The 27,267-nt window shown below is 41.1% G+C and overlaps 3 protein-coding genes across 3 annotated transcripts; 1 reads left to right on the top strand and 2 right to left on the bottom strand.

The window, feature by feature from the left end:
- Nucleotides 1-15,107: 15,107 nt before the first annotated feature.
- LOC126615337 (ammonium transporter 1 member 3-like) lies at nucleotides 15,108-16,765 on the top strand. Its single transcript, XM_050283155.1, has one exon. It carries the CDS (start codon nucleotides 15,233-15,235, stop codon nucleotides 16,631-16,633), a length of 1,401 nt encoding a protein of 466 aa, XP_050139112.1. The 5' UTR covers nucleotides 15,108-15,232; the 3' UTR covers nucleotides 16,634-16,765.
- On the bottom strand, nucleotides 16,333-19,578 carry LOC126615342 (E3 ubiquitin-protein ligase AIRP2-like). Its single transcript, XM_050283162.1, has 6 exons — nucleotides 19,326-19,578; nucleotides 18,851-19,001; nucleotides 18,155-18,221; nucleotides 17,720-17,954; nucleotides 16,928-17,134; nucleotides 16,333-16,709 (listed from the first exon to the last, which is right to left on the bottom strand). Exons 1-6 carry the CDS (start codon nucleotides 19,388-19,390, stop codon nucleotides 16,682-16,684), a joined length of 753 nt encoding a protein of 250 aa, XP_050139119.1. The 5' UTR covers nucleotides 19,391-19,578; the 3' UTR covers nucleotides 16,333-16,681.
- Nucleotides 19,579-23,493: 3,915 nt separating this feature from the next.
- Nucleotides 23,494-26,713, bottom strand: LOC126615339 (cis-prenyltransferase 4, chloroplastic-like). The gene is made up of 3 exons (XM_050283158.1): nucleotides 26,123-26,713; nucleotides 24,418-24,485; nucleotides 23,494-24,227 (listed from the first exon to the last, which is right to left on the bottom strand). The coding sequence occupies exons 1-3, from the start codon at nucleotides 26,696-26,698 to the stop codon at nucleotides 23,786-23,788; spliced, it is 1,086 nt and encodes a 361-aa protein (XP_050139115.1). The 5' UTR covers nucleotides 26,699-26,713; the 3' UTR covers nucleotides 23,494-23,785.
- Between the last annotated feature and the right edge of the window lie 554 nt (nucleotides 26,714-27,267).

Below are 27,267 nucleotides of genomic sequence, written 5' to 3'. Positions count from 1 at the left end.
CCCAAAGCATACAATATCATGCTACGGTGGAGTCAAGCCAAGAATGTGGTGGGGGCCTGGACCGGGATGTGACATATAATACTATGATGGGTGACCTATTAGGAAGTTCTCGCGCGAATCCCATGATGGGTGACCTATTAGGAAGTTCTCGTCTGAGTTCCCAGAAACAAAACCGTGAGGGCATGGCCGGAACCCAAAGCATACAATATCATGCTACGGTGGAGTCAAGCCAAGAATGTGGTGGGGGCCTGGACCGGGATGTGACATATAATACCTTGATTGCTCCGCAAGTAAAACCGGAAGGAAAGTACCCACGAGGAAGAAGGAAGCAAATTGGCGAAACTCAAATTGACGAAGAAGAGTTGGTTTTAGAGGATGAAGAGCTTCTTTTAGGCGATGAAGAATTGCTTACAGACGTCGACTTCTTGTTAGTACCCCACGGGAGCTGCCGCAAGTTAACGAAACTCAAGTTGTGCCTTTGCCACCTTCAACCAGTTTTTAGGACGGTTTGTTTGTGGATGAGCTATTTTGTCAATGACGGATAGAGGAGATGTCGAGGTGGCGGCGCTGTCTAATCTCCACCGTGTGCAGAAGCAGAGTTTTGATCATGAGAGACTAATTTCGCTTCTTAGTATGTAATTAAGATGTTCCTCTGATTTGATTTCTTACTTATTCCGCAAGTAAAACAGGCAGCAGAGTTCCCACAAGGAAGAAAGAAGCAATCTGACCCTATCAAAGCAAATGACAGAAAGACACCCCGAGTGTTGTTGCTATCTCCTTCATTTGTTGACTTGCCTTAAACTGCAAGGTACCCTTCAAAATATCTTCTTCTTTGTTTGAAATATGTCCCATACTAAAATCATTATCATCATCATCATCTCATGGTGAAAGCAATCGGGTACCATATAAGAAAACGACGGAGTAATAATGGAAAATAAATCAAAGCAATCATTTGTCCACAAGTCAAGAAAAACATAGACTAAATCACATCAAATAGACCTAATCAAATCAAATCTTATCAATTCCCTAACTAAATCAATCTTTAAAATATTTTATTTTATATTTTTTACAACCCCTAAAACTCAAGATTTCTCACTTCGCCAGAAGGAATAAAATATAATTTGAAACTTTGTAAATTCAACATTCGCCCTCACGTGGACCACGCACGTGAAGGAAATATTCATTGATATGCTGAAATAACACCAATTTTTTTAAAAGCTCAGCAAATCACAATCCGCTGGAACTAACGTATTTTTTTGAACGCCCAACTAAAACAAACGTCAATCTTTTCAAAAGTCCAACTAGAACAATAGCCTCTTTTCAAAAGTCCGACAAGACCTATGAGCATGATGGAACTAACAACCTTTTCGAAAGCCCCAATAAATCTCTTGGCATGTTGGAACTAACGCAAACCTTTTCAAAAGCTCCAATAAATCTCTTGGCACGTTGGAACAAATGCAAACCATTTCAAAAACCTGAAGACAATCTCCCTTTTTTTTTTTTTTTTTTTTTTTTAGTCTTTTTCTCATCTCTTTTTTTTCATCCTCCTTTTTTCTCTTTTTTCTTTCAAATGCATCGGTAGACATCCGTTCTAGACCAAAGATAAGCGGCTAATGCTTGTCCTAGCCACGCCCCATCGTCAAATCTTTAATTTCCTTTTTTATTCCTTCATGGCAGCAGCAACACTTTTTCTTCTTCTTTGTGGACAATCCTTCATGACAGGAGACGTATCATACCATGGCAAAACTTTTTTTTTCCCTAATATCTTTTCTCCAAGGCAGCAATGACTCATACTTTAATTTCCTTTTTTATTCCTTCATGGCAGCAGCAACACTTTTTCTTCTTCTTTGTGGACAATCTTCACACGGGTTTCAGACAACCAATTCGGGTTCATGCCAGGGCGTTCAACCATGGAGGCAATCTATCTCTTACGAAGATTGATGGAAAGATATAGAGATGGGAAAAAGGATTTACACATGGTCTTTATAGATTTGGAAAAAGCGTATGATAGGGTCCCAAGAGACATTCTTTGGAGGATTTTAGAGAAGAAAGGAGTACGAGTAGCATATATCCAAGCTATAAAGGATATGTATGAAGGAGCAAAGACTGCCGTAAGAACTCATGAAGGACAAACCGAAAGCTTTCCCATAACTGTAGGATTACATCAAGGCTCATCCTTAAGTCCTTATCTTTTTGCGTTGGTAATGGATGAGTTAACAGGACATATTCAATATGATATTCCTTGGTGTATGCTTTTCGCAGACGATATAGTGTTGATAGATGAAACTCAGGAAGGGGTAAATGCAAAGCTTAACCTTTGGAGAGAAGTGTTGGAATCTAAAGGTCTTCGCCTAAGCCGATCAAAGACAGAATATATGGAGTGCAAGTTCAGTGCAAATGGAGGCCAAAACGAGTTAGGGGTGAGGATCGGAGATCAATAAATACCAAAGAGCGACCGTTTTCGTTACCTAGGATCTATCTTGCAAAAGAACGGAGAATTAGATGGAGATCTCAACCATAGAATACAAGCTGGATGGATGAAGTGGAAGAGTGCATCCGGCGTGTTATGTGACCGTCGTATGCCACTGAAGCTCAAGGGAAAATTTTATAGGACGGCAATAAGGCCGGCGATGCTGTATGGCACAGAATGTTGGGCGATGAAACATTAACACGTACACAAAATGGGTGTAGCGGAGATGAGGATGCTTCGTTGGATGTGTGGGCACACGAGAAAGGATAAGATTAGGAATGAGGATATCCGGGGTAAAGTAGGAGTAGCCGAAATTGAAGGAAAGATGAGAGAAAATCGGTTACGGTGGTTTGGACATGTGCAAAGAAGGCCTACTGACGCTCCGATTAGAAGATGCGACTATGGGACAGAGGTTCAGGGCCGAAGGGGTAGAGGAAGACCTAGGAAAACTTTGGAAGAGACTCTAAGAAAAGGCTTAGAGTACTTGGATCTAACGAAGGACATGACACAGGATCGAGCACAATAGCGTTCTAAGATTCATATAGCCGATCCCACTCAGTGACTTGGATTTTCCAAGTCTCCAACCGAGAAGTTTTCCTCACTCGGAAAATTAAGGGAACACTACCCCAACCTACATGCGCCACTCAGGAAGCTTCAACATACAAGCTTCAACAAAAGAAAATTCAAAGAACTTAGCGAAGAAGGCTTTGGTGTATCTAACACAATACGTTGAAATGAAGGAAAGCTTATTTATTGATATCCCCGATAAGCTACAAATATGTACATATACATGAGTCAAAATAAACACACAAGAGGGAGCCTTCACAAAGGTTGCTTAGGAGAAGTCTCAGCAGTCGGTAGAGCCCCAGAAAGAGAAGGCACCAGAGGGGGATCATTTGGAGCCTCAGTACTGGACAGAACCCTAGAAGGAGGAGGCATCAGAGGTTGATCATTTGGAGCTTCATTACGCGGTACAGCCCCAGAAGACGAAGGCAATAAATGCCTTTGGAACAAACCCACAAATCTCTGATGATCAAGTAAAACCTGACCATCAGTTTCCTTCATCTGGTCAAGCTTCCTCTTCATGTTTGTAGCATAGTCATGTGCGAGCCGGTGCAACTGTTTATTCTCATGCTTGAGCCCTCTAATCTCCTGTTTGAGACTCATCACTTCAGCCGCCAATGATTCAACTTGGCGGGTTCGAGCAAATAGGCGTTGGGCCATATTAGACACAGAACCTGCACACTGAACACTGAGAGCCAGCGAATCCTTAACAGCTAACTCATCAGACCGTTTGGAAAGTAGTCTGTTATCTTTGGGAGTGAGAAGGTTCCTGGCCACCACCGCAGCGGTCATATCATTCTTCATCACGGAATCCCCAACGGTAAGAGGACCAGTAGGGGAGACGAAGGATGGGCGCCATATGTTGTCTGGAGAAGGCGGGGCTGCCTCTTCAACAAGGTTCAAGTCAAAACGACGGTCGGAGGGGCCAGACATTTTCAAAGGTGTTGAAGAGAGAAGAGGTCGGACAAATCAAGATCTTAGAAGTGCAAGAATGAAGCTTCTACTGGTGGAGATTCAAGTGTGCTTTGGAACTTAATGCCAGCCCCTATAAAAATCTGCACTCGACGGAGCTTAAGAAATCGAAGAGGCGCCTGCTCAGAAATCGAAGAGGCGTTTGCTTTCTCAAAAGTTGGGCTGCTCAAAGACCTCGAAGGCTGATCTCAGAAATCGAAGAGGCGCTCGCTTTCTCAAAAGCTGGGCTCCCCAGAGACCACGAGGGCCGATCTCAGAAATCGAAGAGGCACCTACTTTTCTAGCCTTGTCAGCACCTGTCACACGCACACTCAGCTTTGCGGAAATTATGGGCATTCTGTCGAAGACTTCTGGGGAAGTAGAAAACACATGAATCTTACTGTTCAATCACCCACTTCCCACACGCAACAATAGCTCATGGGTACCACAGATAACTTTGCCAAAGTTCTCTGCCAAAGTTGAGCACGTGAAGCTTGCAGCTCCCACTACATCGCTCTGACCAAGAAGGGTAAAAGAATAGCAAAGAAACAGCACTAACAAAGTTTAGACCCATAAATTTTGAAGGTCTAGCTACCATATTATTACCCACAAGGGTAAAGGAACAGTACCACTGCTGGATAATTGGAAAGTCCCTGTGTGTCAACCTCTGTGCTTCGTGGCAAGGTAGACTAGCAAACATGCCCAACCTTTACTCACATTCGAGAAAACACTCCCAATAAGATTGCTTGCTCCAAAATCAAAGAGGCACCGTCCTCCGAATCTCGAGAGCCAGACTCCCAACATGACTACTTTCTTAAAAATCGAAGAGAGGGTAAAGGAACAGTACCATTGCTGGATAATTGGAAAGTCCCTGTGTGTCAACCTCTGTGCTTCGTGGCAAGGTAGACTAGCAAACATGCCCAACCTTTACTCACATTAGAGAAAACACTCCCAACAAGATTGCTTGCTCCAAAATCGAAGAGGCACCGCCCTCCGAATCTCGAGAGCCAGACTCCCAACATGATTACTTTCTCAAAAATCGAAAAGACACTGCTCCCCGAATCTTCGAGAGCCAGACCCCCAGCATGATTGCTTTCTCAAAAATCGATGAGGCATCGTTCTCCGAATCAATCGAAGAGGCGCTCGCTTTCTCAAAAGCTGGGCTGCTCAGAGATCACGCACACTCAGCTTTGCAGAAATTATGGGCATTCTGTCGAAGACTTCTGGTGAAGTAGAAAGCACATGAATCTTACTGTTCAATCACCCACTTCCCACACGCAACAATAGCTCATGGGTACCACAGATAACTTTGCCAAAGTTCTCTGCCAAAGTTGAGCACGTGAAGCTTGCAGCTCCCACTACATCGCTCTGACCAAGAAAGGTAAAAGAATAGCAAAGAAACAGCACTAACAAAGTTTAGACACATAAATTTTGAAGGTCTAGCTACCATATTATTACCCATAAGGGTAAAGGAACAGTACCACTGCTGGATAATTGGAAAGTCCCTGTTTGCCAAACTCTGTGCTTCGTGGCAAGGTAGACTAGCAAACATGCCCAACCTTTACTCACATTCGAGAAAACACTCCCAACAAGATTGCTTGCTTCAAAATCGAAGAGATACCGTCCTCCGAATCTCGAAAGCTAGACTCCCAACATGACTACTTTCTCAAAATCGAAGAGAGGGTAAAGGAACAGTACCATTGCTGGATAATTGGAAAGTCCCTGTGTGTCAACCTTTGTGCTTCGTGGCAAGGTAGACTAGCAAACATGCCCAACCTTTACTCACATTCGAGACAACACTCCCAACAAGATTGCTTGCTCCAAAATCGAAGAGGCACCGCCCTCCGAATCTCGAGAGCCAGACTCCCAACATGATTACTTTCTCAAAAATCGAAGAGACACTGCTCTCCGAATCTCGAGAGCCAGACCCCCAGCATGATTGCTTTCTCAAAAATCGAAGAGGCATCGTTCTCCGAATCTCGAGAGCCAGATACCACAGACCACTTTTTCAAAGTGCTCTGACAGAGTTAAAACATGTGAAACTGGCAGCTCCCACTACCGTGCTATGACCAAGCAGGGTAAAGGAATAGCATTACTACTTGTTAGGGAGACTCCTATATATGTCGACCTCCATCCCCAACAGACAGGCAGACCTGCAAAAATGCTCAACCCTTCATCATATCTGAGAGGGCACTCCCAACGAAGCCTTTCGAAATATTCAGCTTTCTTTCCCCCCGATAATACCTCTGCAAACAAGCTATACTAGAGCAAGAATATCTCATATCATCAGGGTTAAAAGCAAGAGTATCCCATATCATGCTTTTTCCCTGTCTTTTCCTTTGGCCTTGTTTTTACCTGCAAGACAAGGAGAAAGAGAGCAATCAGTCAGCACTTGGAATCAAGCTTCCAGCCAGGAACTGACTGCCTGGAACCCCTTACCTGATTACTTACCTGGCATTGCTCTCGAGTACTCATCTTCAACATCTTATGTTTCCAGGGAAGATTCCGCATCTGCTTGAGGAACAGATAGGGCAAGTGCGAAGGATACAAGGAAGCATGTGGAGACAAGCGTAACAGCACACGTGCCGATACATCCATTACTCTGTCAAAAGCAAAAGTATCCCATATCAGCAGGGTGGAACGTACTCTAGATTTGATGGACTTGTTTTGACCCTCAAATTCTTCAGTCGGCCTTATACTCTGGAGGAAACCAGAAAACCCTCCAGCTCAGTTCAAGAATAAGCCTGTGGAAAGTTACTTCTTCAAAAGCAAAAGTATTTCATATCATCTCTTCTCATTTTTCTTCTCTTTATCCTTCATGCTGCTACAAGATGGGGAGAAGGTGAACAATCAGTCGGAACTCTGATTGCTTACCTTGTCTGTCACCTCTTTCAGCAGACCCCCTAACTCGGCGACTTGGGGGACTCCTACTACATGGTTTGTATCGCGCTTGACCAAGCCTGAAACTACAAGTAAGCTTCAAGTGAAATTGATACATTACCTTGTGCATCTCCACCAGTTAAAGATACCACCCCTGGATGGAGGAAGAGTACTTCCAGAGAAGATGCCACATCTACCTATGAGACAGATAAGGCAAGTCAAGACGACACCACACTCTGATACTTAGAAGTTTCGTGATTACGAGATCATTCTCCCACAATATTTCCTAATGTCATTTGTACTAAATCATTCACTTGTACTCACTAAAGGAGAGCTTGAACCTATGTACTTGTGTAAACCCTTCACAATTAATGAGAACTCTTCTATTCCGTGGACGTAGCCAATCTGGGTGAACCACGTACATCTTGTGTTTGCTTTCCTATCTCTATCCATTTATATACTTATCCACACTAATGACCGGAGCAATCTAGCGAAGATCACAAAAAGCGACCGTTTTCGCTACCTAGGATCTATCTTGCAAGAGAACGGAGAATTAGATGGAGATCTCAACCATAGAATACGAGCGGGATGGATGAAGTGTAAGAATGCATCCGGCGTGTTGTGTGACCGTCGTGGGCCACTGAAGCTCAAGGGAAAATTTTATAGGACGGCAATAAGGCCAGCGATGTTGTATGGCACAGAATGTTGGGCGGTGAAGCATCAACACGTACACAAAATGGGTGTAGCGGAGATGAGGATGCTTCGTGGGATGTGTGGGCACACGAGAAAGGATAAGATTGGGAATGAGGATATCCGAGGTAAAGTAGGAGTAGCCGAAATTATAGGAAAGATGAGAGAAAATCGGCTCCGGTGATTTGGACATGTCCAAAGAAGGCCGAATGACGCTCCGGTTCGAAGATGTGACTACGGGACAGAGGTTCAGGGCCGAAGGGGTAGAGGAAGACCTAGGAAAACTTTGGAAGAGACTCTAAGAAAAGACTTAGAGTACTTGGATCTAACGGAGGACATGACACAAAACCGAGCGCAATGGCGTTCTAGGATTCATATAGCCGACCCCACTTAGTGGGAAAAGGCTTTGTTGTTGTTGTTGTTGTTGTTGTTGTGGACAATCTTCACACTCAGGTTTATGGGTTGTGGGTGCACGAAGAAAATTAGCTTTATGCACTTACTGAAAAGCGCTCACCACAAAGTACAACAAAAAATCGAACTCTGCTCTGATACCAAGTTGAAAATAAAAGGCTTGTTATAAACTTCTTATTTAAGTGTGATTGTGTAAATCCTAAATTAGATTTGATTCTAGTTATTCTACCCTATTAGGACTTGTATTCCTTGGAGGTGAAGGATTTATTCTCTCCCTTATTACTATAAATAAAGGCACTACGTAGGGGGAATGACACATCGTCTACACAACCCTACAAACACATCTTTCTCTCTATATTTTCTTAATGATGCTGGCCCTCCTCTCCTTGTCAGATAGATATAGGCCACAACACATCATTAGCACGCTCCTACTGCTGCACTTAGGAATCTGACGTGGAAGTTTTCTGCATCAAACCAGTTCACCAATATCATCAAGCCATCAAGTTCTTTCAAAACAACATTTTTTATCTCGATATTTTTGCAGCCTTGATAGCATGAACACTCACCATAATGCATGACCCAACTTTACGTTTTTTTTAATTTTAGATTCTACATAAATTGCGTATGCATTATATCCATAATTGTTGAATTATGTGAATTGTTATTGCCATGAATTGCATCCTATATATGTTCATTCATTAAATTATTTAATTAAATATGCATTGAATTAATTTTTTTTTTAAAATCGAAAATTTATTTTAGGGTTCTTCGAACCTATGACCCGAGCCTACATCGGAGCCAGAAGCTCCACGCCTTTGGAACCCAGACCCACTACGTCGTCCATCTACCAAACTCTAAAACACTTCACGGTGTCCTGCATGGCTTGTAGCAATGCCCTACGATCCTTAACGACCTGCAGTCGCCGTCGACTTTGATTTTGGCCGAGATTCATATGAATCTCCATGGATTCGAATTCGAGGGTTTTTGGTTTATGGATATCGAGATTTTTCTTTTTTCTTCATCAAACCATCGAATTCCATGTCAAACCCTTGACTCGTAAACACTGCCGTCTAAAGCGGCGACGCTGACCTTCGTCTCCGGTGACCACACTTAGCGAAGCTGGGGTGTTCTTTTTGCTAAAACTCAAACCTAATTGGGTTAGCCTTCTCGGCTTGCAATGGAAATTTGTTCTGACTAGGCTTACTTGATGCGACCCAAGTCTAGGGCTTGACCTAAAGCGCAACACCAGCCAGTAGGGTTTTAATGTCCCTGTGCCCACGATGCACCATATCTCAGCCCCGTGTTGGTGCATCCGTGTTCTACATGCACACGATCCTAGCATGTAGCTAGTGCATCGGTGCACCTGCACCGCTCTGCATCTGATCAGCGCCCATCTGGGCCTCTGTTTTTAGACCCGGTTCTTGCAGCCCATTTGCTACTACTGGGCTTGCAGCCCAAATTCTTTTTGGGGCCTAATCAACCCGTGTCTATCTAAGCCCAGTTTTTTGGCATGGACCACAATACAAATTTGATTAGCCCACCCGTGGGTTTTAGCCCTTATTTTGGGCCCCAAATGTATTGCCTATTTATTTTTTAGGTCCTATGGGTTTTATAATTTTTCACCCACACTTTAATCTTTGGCCCAAAGTTCAAATAATTAATTCAATTATTATAATAGACCCTGAAGATCTATTTGCATATTTTTGTTGCATATTTCTGTATATATATTTGTGTTTGTCTGCAGGAACACATGAACATGAAGTTCATAATTATTTTGAAACCTGAAGTTTCTAAAAACATGCCTTGTTTGAAACCTGAAGTTTTCCTTAAAACATCACCTATGAAAACCCAAAGTTTTTTCATGTAAATTTAAACCAATACATGTCTATTAGAACCTGAATGTTCTACTCCTATGTGAATGGATTGATTTTTTTTTTCTTTTTCCATTACACTAACCACATCTTGTCCATTTATTTTGTGATAGGAACATGTCGAATTTGAACAAACTCAACTTCACCGCTTTAGAAGTCTCTGGAAGGAACTACCTCAAGTGGGTCCAAGATGTGAAGCTCCACCTCATTGCAAAGAATTTGCATCCCGCCGTTAAAGATAAGACGGACAACCCGGTTGGCGAAGCTGAGAAAGCCACTGCCATGATCTTCATCCAAAGACACATTCATGATGCATTGCAAACCGAGTACCTTGCTAAGGATAATCCACGAGCACTCTAGGTCGCTTTGGCTGATCACTTTGATCACCAAAAGAACATCTTGTTGCATGAAGCAAGACATGACTGGCAACATTTGCACTTCCAAGACTTTAAGTTTATGAATGAATATAATTTTGAAGTTTGTCAAATTTGATCACTTCTCAAGTTCTGCAACTAGACCTTGACCGAAGAAGATCTCCTGGAGAAGACCTATTCGACATTCTCTGCTACTAATATTGTCCTGCAGCAACAATATAGGGCTCAGAAGTTCACTAAGTTTTCAGATTTGATCTCTGTTTTACTTCTTGCTGAAAAGCAGAATCAGTTGTTGATGAAAAATCATCAAGTTCAACCTATTGGGGCGACTGTTGTGCTTGAAGCACATTATAGCACAAAACAACGCCCAAAATGCCAATATAGGTGTGGTAGGGGCGGCCAGAAGTCACCCCGTCAAGGTCAACAGAGCCAAAGCCCACCTAAGGGAGGAAACTAAGCCCAGAAGCGCCCTAACCTCGCTCCTAAGACCCTAAACTTCAAGAATAATGGCAAAGCACCTGAAACCATGGATGCAGACATGTGATATCAATGTGGTTCAAATGACCATTGGTCCCGTGTTTGCCGTGCTCCCCAGAAGGTTGTAGCTAAATAGGATTCTTGTCGTAAGAAGTTTGAATCAAACTTTATGCAAGTGGATGAACCGGAAAGTACCACCCCTATGGAAGATTAGAATCTTAGACATGAACTATTTCTAGTTAAATTTTAGAATAGTGGGGCCGAATTCCACATAGTGGCCGAACCCCCCCTCTTGTTTTTTGGTTTAATTTTGCACAATTTGCCCTTATTTGTTGGTGATTTGTTCTTGGATAATAAGTTTTTATTAATTACCATCCTTTTTCAATAATGGATATTTTTTTAGAACTTTTATGTATGTGACCGATTCAAATTAATTTTTATTCTAGGTATGACTAATGGGAAAGTTAGTTGTCTGGCAGATAATGCAACCACACACACAGTTTTGCGTGAACGCATCTATTTCACTAACTTCATACCTAAGAATGCACCTTTAACAACCCTCTCAGGACCATCCAACCTGATCGAAGGATACGGTAAGACACGTATGATGTTGTCCAATGGTACAATTTTAACCATTGATGAGGCATTATATTCTCCACGTTCCTGAAGAACGTTGTTGAGTTTCAAAGACATTAGAGATAATAATTACAATGCTGAAACCTATGTAGAAAATGGAGTTGAATTTTTGTTCATCACTTCCTACGAATATGGCCAAAAACGTATTCTATAGAAGATGGAGCGTATCCCGAGTGGTTTGTATACTACAACCATACGCCCTATAAAAAGCCACTATGTGGCCGGCCTTACCTTTGGGATTGCGCACGAAATTACACTTTGGCATGATTGTTTAGGACACCCTGGACGAACAACGATGCACCGTATCTTCAAATCATCACACAGACATCCACTAACCCGAAGTTTAGGTTCGATTCAAGGAATCGCATGTCAAACTTGCTCCATGGGAAAACTTTTTATTATTAAGCCTTCTTATGACAAGATTTGTTCAAATCCTCCTATTTTTCTACAAAGGATTCAGGAGGACATTTGTGGACCGATTCACCCTCATACGGACCATTTAGATATTTTATGATTTTGGTTGACGCTTCCACACGTTGGTCACACGTGTGCTTGTTGTCCACAATGAACGCTGCATTCTCCAAACTATTAGCTCAGGTTATCAAGCTCAGGGTTCACCACCCTGATTATTCGATCAAATCTATTCAATTGGATAATGCTAGAGAATTCACATCTAAAACTTTTGATGACTATTGCATGTCGGTTGGGGTTGAAGTTGAACATCCAGAACGGCCTCGCAGAAGCATTCATTAAGCGCTTACAAATGATTGCTCGATCGTTGGTCATACGTACCAAGCTCCCGATTGCTGTTTGGGGCCATGCAATATTGCACGAAGTCATATTGGTCTGCCTAAGGCCTGTTGCGACCCAACCATACAACTGATTGGTCAAAATGAAAACAATTAATCCAAGTCGAACTCGATTCGCTTGCGAATCATATGGTGTTTGGACTTGTAGCTCCTACTATTCCACATATGAAGCCCATTGTCTACAAGTGAGTTTTCATTCGGAAGCGTAATGAGAAGAACAAAATTGTGTGTTACAAAGCTCGTCATGTTGCGCAAGGCTTCTCACAACACCCTATGATTGACTATGATGAAACTTATTCACCTATTATGGATGTGATTACTTTTCGCTACCTTATTAGTTTGGTAGTTTTCGAAAAATTGAGTATGCAGGTGATGGACGTCGTAATTGCGTATCTCTATGGGGATCTTGATACGGAAATTTATATGAAAGCTCCCGAAGGACTTACATTGACTGGATCAAATATTTCTAAACCCCAGAACATGATCTCAATTTAGCTGAGGCGTTCACTCTACAGTTTGAAACAATCCGGAATAATGTGATATAATTGTCTAAGTGAGTATTTAACTAGTCTGGGATAAGTGAACAACAAACTATGCCCTTGTGTGTTCATTAAGAAGTCACATTCTGGTTTTGCGATTGTTGCAGTTTATGTCGACGACATGAATCTCATCGGAACTCCTGAAGAGCTCGAGAAAACTGCCGCGCACTTAAAGTCGGAATTTGAGATGAAAGATCTAGGAAAGACTCGATATTGTCTCAGTCTTAAGATAGAGCACCATTCAAATGGAATCTTAGTACATCAATCGAACTACACCCAGAAAGTGTTGCACCACTTTAATGAAGATAAAGCGAAGCCTTCGAGCACTCATATGGTCGTTTGATCGCTAGATGCAAAATAGGATCCCTTCCATCTGAAGGAAAATGATGAAGAGATTTTGGAGCCTGAAGTTCCTTATCTAAGTGCGATAAGTGCTTTATTGTACTTAGCTCAATGCATTAGACCCGGTATCTTTTTCGCTGTTAATCTTTTGGCAAGATACATTAATGTACTAACACGCAGACACTGGTTAGTGTTAAAGACATTTTCCGCTACCTTAAGGGTACTATGGATCTGGGCTTGTTCTATCTCTATGGATCCTCGAGTGATGTCACACCCCTTTATCTCAAGTCGATTCTCGCCTTGTTGGTTATGTCGACGCAAGATACTCATTTGATCCGTACAAGGCGCGTTCTCAAATGGGTTATGTCTTACCTTTGGAGGCACCATAATCTTTTGAAGGTCAACTAAACAAACCATAGTTGCCACTTCGTCTAACCATGCTAAAATTCTCGCCCTACACGAAGCAACTTGAGAATGCTTCTACCTAGGAGCAGTTGAGGACCATATTCAAAGCTCATGCGATCTTTACCCCGTTGTTGACGTCCCGACGATGATCTATGAAGACAACGCAGCATGCATCGAACAACTCAAGAAGGGTTACATCAAAGGAGACAACACCAAGGGGGAGTGTTATAAACTTCTTATTTAAGTGTGATTTGTAAATCCTGGATTAGATTTGATTCTAGTTATTCTACCCTATTAGGACTTGTATTCCTTAGAGGAGAATAATTTCTTCTCTCCCTTATTATTATAAATAAAGGCGTTGCGTATGGGGAATGACACATGCTCTACACTAGACCTAGCATTTTGGACCCGACCTATTAACTCAACCTGACTTGACCCGTTAATATTAGTATTTGGGTGGATGCTTAATGGGTCAAGTCGCTAACGGGTGAACCCGTTAACAACCCCTTAAATAACGGGTCACTTTGGGTCAACCCGTTAGCACCCATTATAAATTATATTGGAATCCTCCCCGAGCCGCTTTGGGTCACTTTGGGTCCTCCGCTCCCTCCACCATCTCTCCCAAGAAATTTCCTTCCTCGAGTCGTTCCAGTTCCTTATGCGCTGCACCTCCCACTCCTTGATCTGTAGGTCAACCCTCTTCTCCATCCTCTTAGAAGACATCATCCGCAGCTCCACCGTCGTATTCTCCTACTCCGCCATCATCTGCTTCCAAGAGCTCTACATCCTGCTCCAGAGGATCTAGACCCTTCTGGAAGACTCCTCCAACGGCAGTAGGATGTGGCTCTTCCTCTAGACCGAGTATCTAGAAAACAGCTTCCACGAGCTCATCCTCGATCTCTCCACTTTACTCGACATCCTCCCCGTCAATGAGTTATGATTAAACGACGACATAGAAGAAGTCGTCTCCCTTCTCCACACCCAGTGCTCCCGCAGCACCACGAAGTCGTTCGTTGATCCAAGAGACGATGGCCTCCACCTCGAGGTCTGCTCCATACTCGACCGCCTCAGGAGCGAGATTGTCCCCGACCACTCTAAGCTCTCCGATATTTTCACACAAATAGGGATTCGTGACACTTCAAATTGCATAGAGGCGCTCGAGAGCCTCCAGGAAGAGTTCCAAAACCAGACGGAGGAGAAATCCAAGTCGTAGTTCCTTGTATGTTTACTATATATCCAATTGTATTGGAACGCAAAAATAAATAAATAAATAAATTGTTAACGGGTGAAACGAGTGACTTATTAGATTAACAGATTGGGTTCGGATGACCCGTTAGCTTAACGGGTCAGGTTCGGGTGACCCGTTAGTTTAACGGGTCGGATTAAACCTGACCCAAACCCGACCCGTTTACAAGTCTACTCTACACAACCCTACAAACACATCTCGCTCTCTCTATATTACTTAATTCCAAAAATTATAAACTTCAATTTTAGCATCAGTCATTAATGAAAAAAAGTTTAATGAGTATGTCACCAAATGAAATTGATTTATGCATCTAAATAGTATTATTGAAATAGAAAACCGAATATGAAAATCAATCAACTGAGTGGGAACGGCCGAGTCGATAAGCCTATCCACCCATTGACCACAAGTCCTTGAAATATCCCGCACAAGCACTCACCATACATCTACCCTTCAAACTTCAAACCTCTGATTATAAAGTTATACACATAACAAACAAAACTATCAAAACCCATCTCAAATATCATCCACCTCTCTTCACTACCAACCACCTCTCTCTCTAACTCTCTCATGGCCGCCTCATGGGAGGAAAGCGTCGAATACTCCATCAACACCATCTACCTCCTCTTCTCCGCCTACCTAGTCTTCGTCATGCAGCTCGGCTTTGCCATGCTCTGCGCCGGCTCCGTTCGAGCCAAGAACGCCTTGAACATAATGCTCACCAACGTCGTCGATGCTGTGGTAGGTAGCCTCTCCTACTACCTCTTCGGCTTTGCCTTTGCATTCGGAGAAGGCTCAGATGCCAACCCTTTTATTGGTACAAGTTTCTTTGCTCTCAAGGACATTCCCAACTCCACCTACGACTATGACTACAGCTTCTTCCTTTTCCAATGGGCTTTTGCTATAGCTGTTGCGGGTATAACCAGTGGGTCTGTTGCCGAGCGTACCCAGTTTAGTGCGTACCTCATTTTTTCTTGCTTCCTATCCGGGTTTGTGTACCCTGTGGTGGCTCATTGGGTGTGGTCGTCCACTGGATGGCTTAGCCCAAACTCGAGTAACTTATTGTTCACCTCTGGGGCCATTGACTTTGCCGGGAGTGGCGTGGTGCATTTGGTCGGCGGGGTTGCCGGGCTTTGGGGCTCTTTCATCGAAGGCCCCAGAGTGGGCCGATTCGACGCGTTCAGGAACGCCATACCCATTAGAGGCCATAACGCGACGCTTGTGGTGCTTGGAACGTTCTTATTGTGGTTTGGTTGGTTTGGGTTTAACCCGGGCTCGTTTGATAAGATTCTCGTGGCGTATCCGAACACAAGCGATCAAGGGAATTGGACTGGCGTGGGTCGAACGGCGGTTACGACTACGTTAGCCGGATCAACTGCTGGAATCGTAACCCTGTTCGGCCGGCGCTTGCTAGTGGGCCACTGGGATGCACTAGATGTTTGCAATGGAGTGCTTGGTGGGTTTGTAGCGATTACTTCAGGATGTGCGGTGGTTGAGCCGTGGGCTGCCGTTGTTTGCGGGTTCTTCGCCGCTTGGGTCTTAATCGGGCTCAACATCTTGGCCCTAAAGCTACAATTCGATGACCCCCTAGAGGCGGCACAATTGCATGGTGGGTGTGGTGCCTGGGGTTTGATATTTACAGGGCTGTTTGCGAAAGAGGAGTTTGTGGTCCAAGCCTATAATTCCGGCGCCGTCGGTACAGTACGGCCTTATGGTCTCTTCATGGGCGGCGGGTGGGGGCTGCTCGGAGCGCAAGTGGCTGAGCTTTTGGCCATTGTGGGCTGGGTCAGCTTGACAATGGGTCCTCTCTTCTACACCCTTCACAAGCTCAACATTTTGAGGATCTCTGTTGATGACGAAATTGCAGGTCTTGATGTTTCCAGTCATGGAGGCCATGCCTATGTTCATACAGAAGAAGACCATCCTCGCTTTTACGCAGACTACGTACGCATTCAAGACAATGGATCGTGACTCGCGATCCAACGCCATACTACTCTCGTTCTTCTTCATCTCGTAGCATTATGTAAAGCGAATCAAATTGATGTACCTATATTGTGTTCAAGCTATGATTGAAATTCAAAAAAGGAGAAAAATGGAACGAAAGTATGACAAGAATCATAACATATAAATTACTCTTTTGAAGCCAATCAAAACTATGAGCAAAGTGCAATTACATGTTAAAATGTTAACAGGTTTCAAATTACAGTACAAGAAGGCATGTTATATACAAATAGTTTCCGAAAGAAAGCTGTACATGAGGCTCACCGGACATGAGAATCGTAGGGTAGAAAAACAGGATCTGGCATGACAAGAGGTAGCTTCTCAACGTACATAAATAGTCTCTTGCGGTTCTCTCTTAAGATTGTTGATAAATCGAGAGTATCGCATTTCTCAGTGTAGATCCAAAGGTCACCAGAGTCGACTCTTTTGAGACTATCGCGACAAAAGGGGCATGACTGAGACCTACCACGCCTGAAACAAACAGGAGACATCAGGTTCTGCTCGATATTACGAATGGAAACAAAAAGCATTTAAACGAGTAAAAGTTAAGTCCAAAAAGCAAGTCATGAAGCTTATGAAATTCAAATTCCAGATTTACACATCAGTATTATGTATTTAAGCAAGGTCAATTCTGAGAGAAGTTGTTGGCCATTTTAAACTTTGACCTGAGCCAAAAGAGTAACCCAAAGACGTAATGGAGAAGGTACAATGATTTCGGAGAACAATGCTCCCCCAGACATGGGGATAAATAAACGTGCACATAAAAATCAAATTAACACCATAATCTTATTACGAACAAAAACATTAAAAATACAAATGGTCCAATGTGCACGAGAGTATTCCAAAAATGAAAAGATGACCTAATTAAGTTTGTTAACACGTATTCAAGGTACAATTTCAGTTCGCTCAATCTGTGGTACGCAGCATAGAAAGCATCGACAAGAAATCACTCTCGCGCAACAGAAACATAATTCATGGATACAACAAAAATATGTTGTATACAATTAAGTTGAAAACTATAAAGAAAACACAAGAAAAAAAGGCCAAAAAGCTTACCAGTCTCGATAACACTTCAAACACAATGTATGAGTGCAGTTAGGCAAAACGACTTTCCTGTTCACCTCCATGCAAATTCCACACTCTTCTTCTCTTTCAAAGTCAATTTCAGAGAATTTTCCCCTCTCGGATTCATCCCTTCTTTTGTATCTGGCAGTGCAAATCTCTTTCTGTTTCCTATCCTCCACATCTGTGATTCCCCTTTGAAGTTGCAGCAAAGAAGGAAATATGACAGCTGTCCATGAAAATATAAGTGTTCAGAAAACATATCCATGAATATCGAAGAAAAAAAAATTATATCCCGTGCCCCCCAAAGCCTTCCCACCTCCCCCTTCTCTGCCTCCCAAGAAGTTTTACTTGCAGCATTAAGCGTTTGCGTACGAATAATACTACTACAATAAGCATTTACGTACATCTTTACTGAATCTCACTTACCATAAAATTCTCTGATGCTGGATTTCCTTTCATAAACAGACATGGTGGTCTTTCCATCTGGATAAGTCTGCAGAAATCGATCATATTCCCACAACCAAACAAGAAGTCAAATAAAATTATTACATTTTCCGAAGATAGTACGCCATAAACGAATTAAAGGTTGAGAAACTGGATGGTGAAATTGCAAAGCATGCCAGAAAATAAAGACCAACCAAAAACTTGAACCCAACACCCTGAAGGCTGCTATCCCAATAGGCCAGCAGGCCCGGCAATCATACTACCGCAGTCGAAAAAACGTGGTCCCCTCAGATCTCTCATAGTACGCACCATAGGCCATCAGTTCTCTCATTTCATAGCCTCTTTTGTTTGAGGTGAAATAACAGGAAATGTAAACCAGCTATTATACTACTGTTGTACTTCAAAAAATGTTCCTAATGCAGCAAACATCCGGAGGAATCCATTTCAAATTCCTTTTACTCTCTCTCTCTCTCACGAGAACAAAATCACGCATTGACATCATAACAAAGCTCGATTTAGAAAAAAGAATGTACCATATAAATAAGCATTCAAAGCAATCCGAGTGCTCCGGCGAGGCGACTCTCTCTCTCTCTCTCTCTCTCTCTCACACACACACACACGAAAACAAAATCACGCATTGACATAACAACGAAACTCGATTTGGAAAAAAGAATGTACCATATAAATAAGCATTCGAAGCAGGCCGAGCGCTCCGGCGAGGTGACAGTCAGTCCACTGGACAAGGAAGAGGAAAAAGTTGGCCGCCGGACAGTAAGACAGTCTCATCTGAAGACGCGCTCCATCTTTCTCCCTCGGATAATCCAAGGCCCTGAAAAAACAGAGAGCCAAACAAAGCATTTGATCAACAAGCATTCCACAATTATTACATCTCTAAACTCAAATAAATGCACAAAATAAATAAAACCCTCATCATTAATACATAATTCGATTTTTCATCTTGGTTTGGCCCCAAAAGAAAAAAGCCTAGACGATCCTAAGAATTTTTTTTTTTTTTTGAAAACAAAAATCTACCAAAAAAAAAAAATCAGTCTTTAAATCGAAACTATGAATATAAAAAAAAATGGGAAATTTTCTATGAAAAAGTTTCTAAATTTAGCGTATAATTGAATTGAAGGAGAAGGCGGAGACTTACAGAGTATTGGCGTGCTGAATATCTGCTTCAAGCGCTTTAAGAGAGTCCCTGAACGATTTTCCCATGACTTCGATATTTTCCCACCAACCAAACAGAAAATAAGAAATAAAAGTTCAAAAACCCCAAAAATCTCAACCTTTTTATAAATCCAATTATCCCCTCAGCTTCTCGAAGCGACGAAACCAGAGAGACAAAAGCTCGGACCTCCGCTGCACTGACCGTTCCAAACTCCCATTAACATGCAAGAGGGGCCGGTTTTTAAATTCCTTATCCACCTAACTCAAATTTAAATTTCCGAAATTATTTGATCCCCTGCGGTCAAGACCTTAACGTGTCCTGTTAGTTAGCCATTGGTCGACGGCCACGTGGGCTGGGGGAGAGTTAAATTTTTGGTATCGTGAGGTGGAGAGGTTTGATTGGCGGTTTTGAAGACAGGTACAGGAAGGGAAAACCAGGCGGCGCAGCGGGTGCTGGAGAGCACCAGGTTTTGTGAAAACCAAAAAAGGACGATTTGTCCAAGGGTAATTTGATTATTTCCGGATGGGTAATTAATTATGATTATCTTGATTTCACTTAGTAATACAGTCGGGTGATATTTTCTTTCACTTGAAAATGAAAGATTTTAAATTCGAGTCTTGTAGATAGGGAATTCGATATCAAATTAGGCTGTCTATTGTGTAACTTCACCGAACTCTTTCCTTCTTATAGTGTAAAATTTTTTAGGGAACTTTAACGAAAAGCACCCGGTACTGTTCACTTTAACGAAAAACCACATTGTTACACTAAAAAGTCAATCCTGGTACTATTCACTTTACCCTTTATTTTGTCCTTATCATTAAAACTCAAAGTTTTCAAGCCCTTTTCATTAGTTTTCCTAATTTTTTATGTACTAAAAAAAAAATTATGATTACCTTGATGATTTCACATAGTTGATACGTTTTAAATGATTAAATGGAAGGCTAATATGAGATTAATTAATCATAAATTATGGTTGATCATGGTTTGTGGATAAGGGTAGACATTCGTTGACATCAATGTCCTTGGTGGCCCACCTGAAATAAATTAGTGATCCCCTACTGGATAAAACTCACAATTAAAAAAATAGAAAAATAATTACATTCTCCAGCAACTAGCATCTTCCTTTAAAAAATGGGACGTCATTGGTTTAGACTTTTAGTCAACAAAACAAAAAAGTTCCATTGTGTCACCACAACGCTTTTTATCTTCATATCTTTGCTAATAAGAGATAAAGTTAAAAAGTACATTATACGTATACATATAGATGTGATCGGAAAGTTATAGATGTTGACGTGGTTTAATCGCAACCATTTAAATACGAGGAAACTGAAAGAAAGATAAATTTGAAGGGGAAAGAAACCTACTCCGTTGACATCATTGACTTAAAGCATTAGTATTGAAGAATAATTGAAATAGAATAGTTATTAGTACTCCAAACTTTCTATAATTAGAAAGAAAAATACATTTGTGAGTAATGTATAATGAAATTTTTGAAATGCTAATAATAGTTTCCTAATTGAAATTAACCTGCAATATTCCAGGATTAGGTGGAAGCCAAATTAGGTCATTTAGTTAAGGATTAAGACCTTAAATTTTCCAAATGCTAAATCCAAGCAAAGGGAACATCATTGGTTAACCTTCAACATACCAAACCAAAGGCAGAAGGAATCAAAATTCAAAGTCCACACCTACCTCTAATATTTTACTTTTTTAGAATCTTCTCCCGTATTTGGGACTGCTATCCACCACATTATTATTCAATCATTATCATTGGAAATGCACTGCATTTTGGTATAGGTTTGATCATGCATCTGTAGCAGGAAGGGAGCGTCCCTGTCAGTTTTGTTGCTATTCATTTTATTTTGAGAGTTTTAATGAAACACTTCCGATGCTGTGAATACAAATTTTTTCCTCCTTGATCTTAGACAAAATTGCACCTACAAAACAACTAACACATTTGGTTAAGGCTAAAAACCTCACGCGCCCACGATGATTGGGGGGCTTTGACCGAAGAACCTCCGATGCCAAAGTTAAAATTTAGAAAGAAAAGTGTTTAGAGAGCTTTTTGGGAGTTTTGCAAGAGTGTTGGAATGATCTTTTGGTGAAAATGGGAGCCTATTTATAGGGATAGGGTGGCCGGTCCCCTTTGGATGTTTTTTAGGGTGTAACTTATGGTCTATTGTGTGATTTAACGGATTAATTAGACAATTAATCCATTAATTGGTTAATCAACACATTTTTGGAATAAATATTTTGGGAGTTATGTAATTTATATGGGATGTTTTGAAGGTTATGAAATAATTGCCTTGTGAAAAATATAGGATGAGGATGGATGAAATAACTTTGAATTTGTTACCTATTTTGAGCACTTTTGATTTGGTTGAAAGATGATTGCCTGTTGCTCGCTCGTAGGAACCCCGTTGTACCTCAAGGGTATTTTTGCCCTCTTTTTTCCAAAAATCCACATGTCGCCTTGTGATTATTTTTGGCTTCACAAGTGTTGTTGACTTTTAACGAAAATAACATTTTTACTCTAAAAAATCACTCCTGATACTATTCACTTACAACACATTTGTATCATTTTAATTAAAACTCAAAATTTTCAAATCATTTTCATTAATTTCCTTTTTATTTTTTCTCCCATTTGACTCATTGATCTGATAACGTTGCAACGTTCGAGTAAATGTTTGGGCCAAACCTCACATAAAGAAGACCAGAGTTACTAAGATTGTCTTAGCGGCCTACTTGGAATATTTAGAGGGATCTGGATCTCCTCCTGGCCTTTAAAAACTGAGCATGCTGAATAGGTCATCGTGGCCGTTGAGATTTGATCTAATGGCTACAAATAAGGGGCCCTCTAAAAGTTATAATAATTGTAGCCATTTGATCAAATCTCAATGGCCACGATAGCCTACTCAGCAGGTCAGTTTTTAAAGGTCAGGAGGGAATCCGGATCCGTTAAGATCTCTTTTACTGTGTTGCTCGCTAGAAAGATACTAAGAGCATCTCTATATGAGATGTCAAAATCTTACGTAGACTGTTTTTGACGAAATAAAGGGTTTTCTGGTTCTAAAGGAGATTCAAAATCCTACCTGGAATGACATTCTCTACTTTACTGCCAAATTTAAAGGCAACATCAATTTTTTTTGTTTTATTTTAATGATGGCCCACATGTTTCTTTATTTTTCGTCACTTATTGATTAATTTAACATCTTGGTTGTAATAAAAAACTTCATAACTGTAAAAAAAAAAATTAACATTTTAATTTGACATCTCCTGAGTCATTTAGTACTACGGTCTAATGGTATTTATCTTCACTTGTAAGTAAAATGTTTGAGGTTCGATTCTCGTCAAAGGCGAATTTGAACCATATTGTTACTAGCTCATTATAAAGCTTAGCTCACTCCCCCAACCCTTGATGTAAAAATTTTGACATCTCCTTTAAACATGATCTAACATATGCAATGCACCTTCCTCTCCTCTCTCTCTCCTCATGTGACACTCGACAATGCATTGCACATGTGATAAAAAGGTTTTTTTCTCACTCAAGCATTCACATTTTTTACAAAACAAAAATAATCATTATTAATACAATTAGAACTCAAATATTCTAAAATATAAATGTAAATTAGTATCTTGATTGGGACTCAATATTTAGGCCTCGATACTTAGCCTATGAAGTATGTAAGAACAGAGAAAAACTCTTTCTATAAAAAGATCACTCACCCTTACTTCAAGGGAATGACAAACCCTAAACTTGGTGTACCATAAATTGTGTCTCAATATTTAGGTCTCACTACTTAGCCCATGAAGTATGTAAGTTGAGAGAGAAACCTAAGTTCTATAAAAGGGATCATCACCCTCACTTTAGGAGGATGGCAAAGCCTAGCTAGCCAAGCCTCTATGTACAATGTAACTCTCATTCTACATAGTGAAACCGGATCTACATCAACGTGACGTAGCTCCAACTTGAGTGAACCAAGATATATCATTGTGTTCTTATGTGCGTGATTTACGGTCGCATCTAAGTTGTACAAAATCGACCCGATATTGTGCATCAACAAGCACCATGACTTGAAGCATAAGAAATTAGGTTCTCTAATTACGGATTAAGGCCTTAAGCTTTCCGGGTTTCCATATGCATGCTAAATCCAGGCAAATGGAATATCTTCGGTTAACCTGCTGCTAGACATAATCAAGAACCACATACTTACCTAGGAGCACAAGTATCCTTGTTCTTGTTAATGATCTGCATGGTGGTTCCGCAAACCAACTTATTCATTACATAACACATCCACCCCTTGATGGTGATATATATATATATATATGTATGTATGTATGTATGTACTGTCATTCACATAATACAACATTTTATTGCAACATGCGGAACACAACTATAAAACAGAAGCAGATTAGCAACTTCAGATCACTTATAAACCTCTTCATCTTCCACCGTAACGCCTCTGCCTCCGCTGAAACGAAGTCAAAGCCTCCGCAAACTCAGCTTTCCCGAAATCAGGCCAAAGAGCAGATACAAAGAAAAGTTCCGTGTAGGCCAACTGCCACAGCAAGAAGTTGCTGACTCGAATATCGCCACCAGTTCGTATGAGAAGATCGGGGCAGGGAAACTCGGTACAGTTAGTTTCGAGTTCTTGCTCGACGAGGCTTTCATTGATATCGTCCACCTGAACAAGGCCATCTTTTACCTTATGACAAATACTTTTGCATGCTTGCACAACGTCGTATTTTCCGCTGTAGCTCACTGCCACAATAAGGTGGAGCCTAGAGTTGTCTTTCGTTCTCTCCTCCGCGTCACTTATCACTTTTTGTAAAGACTTTGGGAGCTTTGATGAATCTCCGATGATCGATATTCGGACACCGTCCCTGTCGAAACAAAAGGAAATTAGTTTAGCATACCAACTATGTATTTTGATTTTGATTATGAATTAGTAAACGCATTATTAGAGAAAAAAATTAAAACATTTTCAACATACATGAGCAGAAATATGATGAATTCAAACATGTAACGTTAAATTAGAACAACAAAAACAAAAAGAAAAAAAAAAGGTGCTACCTTGCCAAATTGTCGATTTCGGCGGTAATCATCTTCTTGAACAATGTCATCAAAAATCCAACCTCCATCTACACAACCAAAACCAAATCACTAAACATTTCCAAAGACATACAGAACAACCAAAAACAAAATTCGTGCTTTTTTAAAAAAGTAAAAAAATTATAAACACAATGAAGTGGTGGGATATTGAATAGTATCATGACTGATTTTTTAATGTAAAAATGTGGTTTTTCGTTAAAATGAACAGTACCGGGAGCTTTTTGTTAAAGTTCCCTTTAACTAAAAGCGACTTGACATAATAATTTAGGGACCGTTTGATTCAGTTTTAGTTTTTAGTTGAATACAAGTTTGGTAACTACTTTAGTTTTAAAAAAATTTAAAGAAAACTCAAAGAAGTAATTTTCACTTTTTAGTTTTAGAAAACATAAAGTAGTTACCAAACAAGTTTAAAATTTTTAGTTTAAAAAATAAAATAAAAAGTGAAATGTCAATTTCCTTTGAGTTTCAATCTTGCAACCGTACTCCCCAGGCAAGACTTTCTCTGAGTAATTGGGGAGCTACTTTCTACCCTAGATCTTCTCATTGTGTTCAAAGGAATGCTCAATCCCTCTACAACAGCCTAGACTTCATGAAAAAAAATATTTATTTGCTTATCCCGTTTGCGTTATACTCTAGCTTTCCATGTTCGATACTCTAGTAAGAGGTGGATGCATGTATGGACCCAGGACCACCAGAAAGTCCAAATAAGTACTTGTGAGGACCTTCGATGACCACCCAACGGGTAGGTTGTGGAAGAGAGAAGATCATCATAGTTGTGCAGATATTGTGCAACATAAGTTTTGAATCATGAAGAAAGACCACCATGGCTTTGCTATTCTTGGACCTTGGTTTCAACGAAGAAGAAAGAGTTTCTCTCTCCCTTTCTCACATGACCAACTCCCTTTTTTTTTTTTTTTGTTAAATTGTTTCTTATCAGGTTGTGCCGCCTAACATTTTAATTGATAAAGGAATGGTGCATTACTCAACCAATACTTTTTATATCATATGTTTGACAAGTTTATTTCTTTTAAAATTCACTATAAATTCGTACGATATTTGAAAACTATTTCGTAAAGTACAACAAACTCGTAATCACTTGAACTTTCATCTCATACTATCAAATTCACTAAAATACTAAAGCAAAAATTATGATATTTTTGTATGTAATATGTTAAATGATAAATTTAATTAAAATAATAAACTCAAATTCTCAACATAAGTATAGTTTTTTAAGTGTAAATAAACACTTATTTGTATAATATATAATAAGTTTACTTAAATTCACCTAGTCCGCCTACGTCTCATCTAAGCGCATAGGCGCTAGATCCTAGTCCATCACCCGACTAGCATACTTTAATTATAACCACCCGATGTTAGACTCTTGGATCCATAGTCCACCTACGCTTCATCTAGGGGCATAGGCGCTAGATCCTAGTATGTCACCTGACTAGCATGCTTTAATTATAACCACCCAATGTTAGACTCTGATCCATCGTTGTCTTTAGTTGAACTCTATCAAACAAACACTTAGTATTGAAGTTGTCATTTTACAAGATCTGAACTTAAAACCTCCAACCTACAACGCTACAAGTGCAGATCATGAATACATCACGTCTTTCAACCAAAAATGTAAAGCAAGCACTTTCTAAGCTTGAGAACAACTGACCTTGGACCGATTCCAATTATCATACGAAAAGGCAAAAACAGTGAGAACTCCAATTCCCCATTTGGAGCTCAGCTCAATGAGCTCTCTGACCGACCGTACACCGGCCTGGTGACCGGACCCAGCCGGCAACCCCCTCCGCTTCTCCCACCTCACGTTACCGTCCATGATCACCGCCACGTGCCTCGGCATCAAATCTCGCCGGAGACCCGCGGGCAGCGACTCCTCATCCGGCGGGAAGTCTCCGCCAGGGGCAAACTGTCTCGTCTCTTCCTTGAAAGCCGCAGCAGCTGCTGCTGAGCGAGGAAGAGAGAGTGGATTTGAGGGGAGTGGATGTGATCGGATTCCGGGTGTTTGCGAGCAGGAGGACCTCGGTTTGAAGGGAATGAGGGCGTTCTCGATTGGGATAGGAGAGCTCAGGGACAGGAACATGATGCTGCGGACTGTTACGTCGTCGTCTCCTCCGTGAGTTTGAACGTTAAGCCTCGCAGCGTTGGAAGACACTTGGACACTCGTACGCAGAGGCCAATTTAGCGGGAGAATTATTACAATTTGTAGTTTTTCTGGAAACTTTCTCATGCTATAAAGTACAAAAAAAAATTATTGGTGGTACCCATATATATTGCTGTATTGATGACCTAGCTGACGCGCGCGGAGCCCACGTACGACACAAACGCTGTGCAGAATTAATGAAAAAATTGGGGCCGTGGCGGCCTCGAACAGTGGCCTAGAGGGGATAACTCAGTGAGATACCCACCAACTCATCTGCACAACATTAATGCTCATTTAACAGCTCTTAATATTTTTTATTTCTTGTTGGTAGCGAACAATTTTTATGAATTATAACGTTGGTTAGGTACATTTTACATGTTCCACGTCTTTCCGAATTATAACTTGTATCTGATGCCGGGTTGAGACCGGGTGTTACCACGTCTCTCTGCAGTGCCCACTCTTACATGCAGCCGTGATCTTATATACGATACCACCAGATACGCCCTTGCAATCTAACTCCTTGGGGGCAAAGAACCTAATATCGTCGCATCAATAGAAACGATCAAGAATCCGTCTTCCTTCATCTGATAAGAAGTGGGCGTAGACGTGTTTATTGGATTTTTGCGTTCTTGTTTTGTACTCTTAATTTAGGGAAT

The sequence above is a fragment of the Malus sylvestris genome, chromosome 3 (genome assembly GCF_916048215.2).
Source record: "Malus sylvestris chromosome 3, drMalSylv7.2, whole genome shotgun sequence".
Lineage (NCBI taxonomy): Eukaryota > Viridiplantae > Streptophyta > Magnoliopsida > Rosales > Rosaceae > Malus > Malus sylvestris.
The sequence above is the reverse complement of the archived record's forward strand: the minus strand, read 5'-3'. Positions and strand labels throughout refer to the sequence as shown.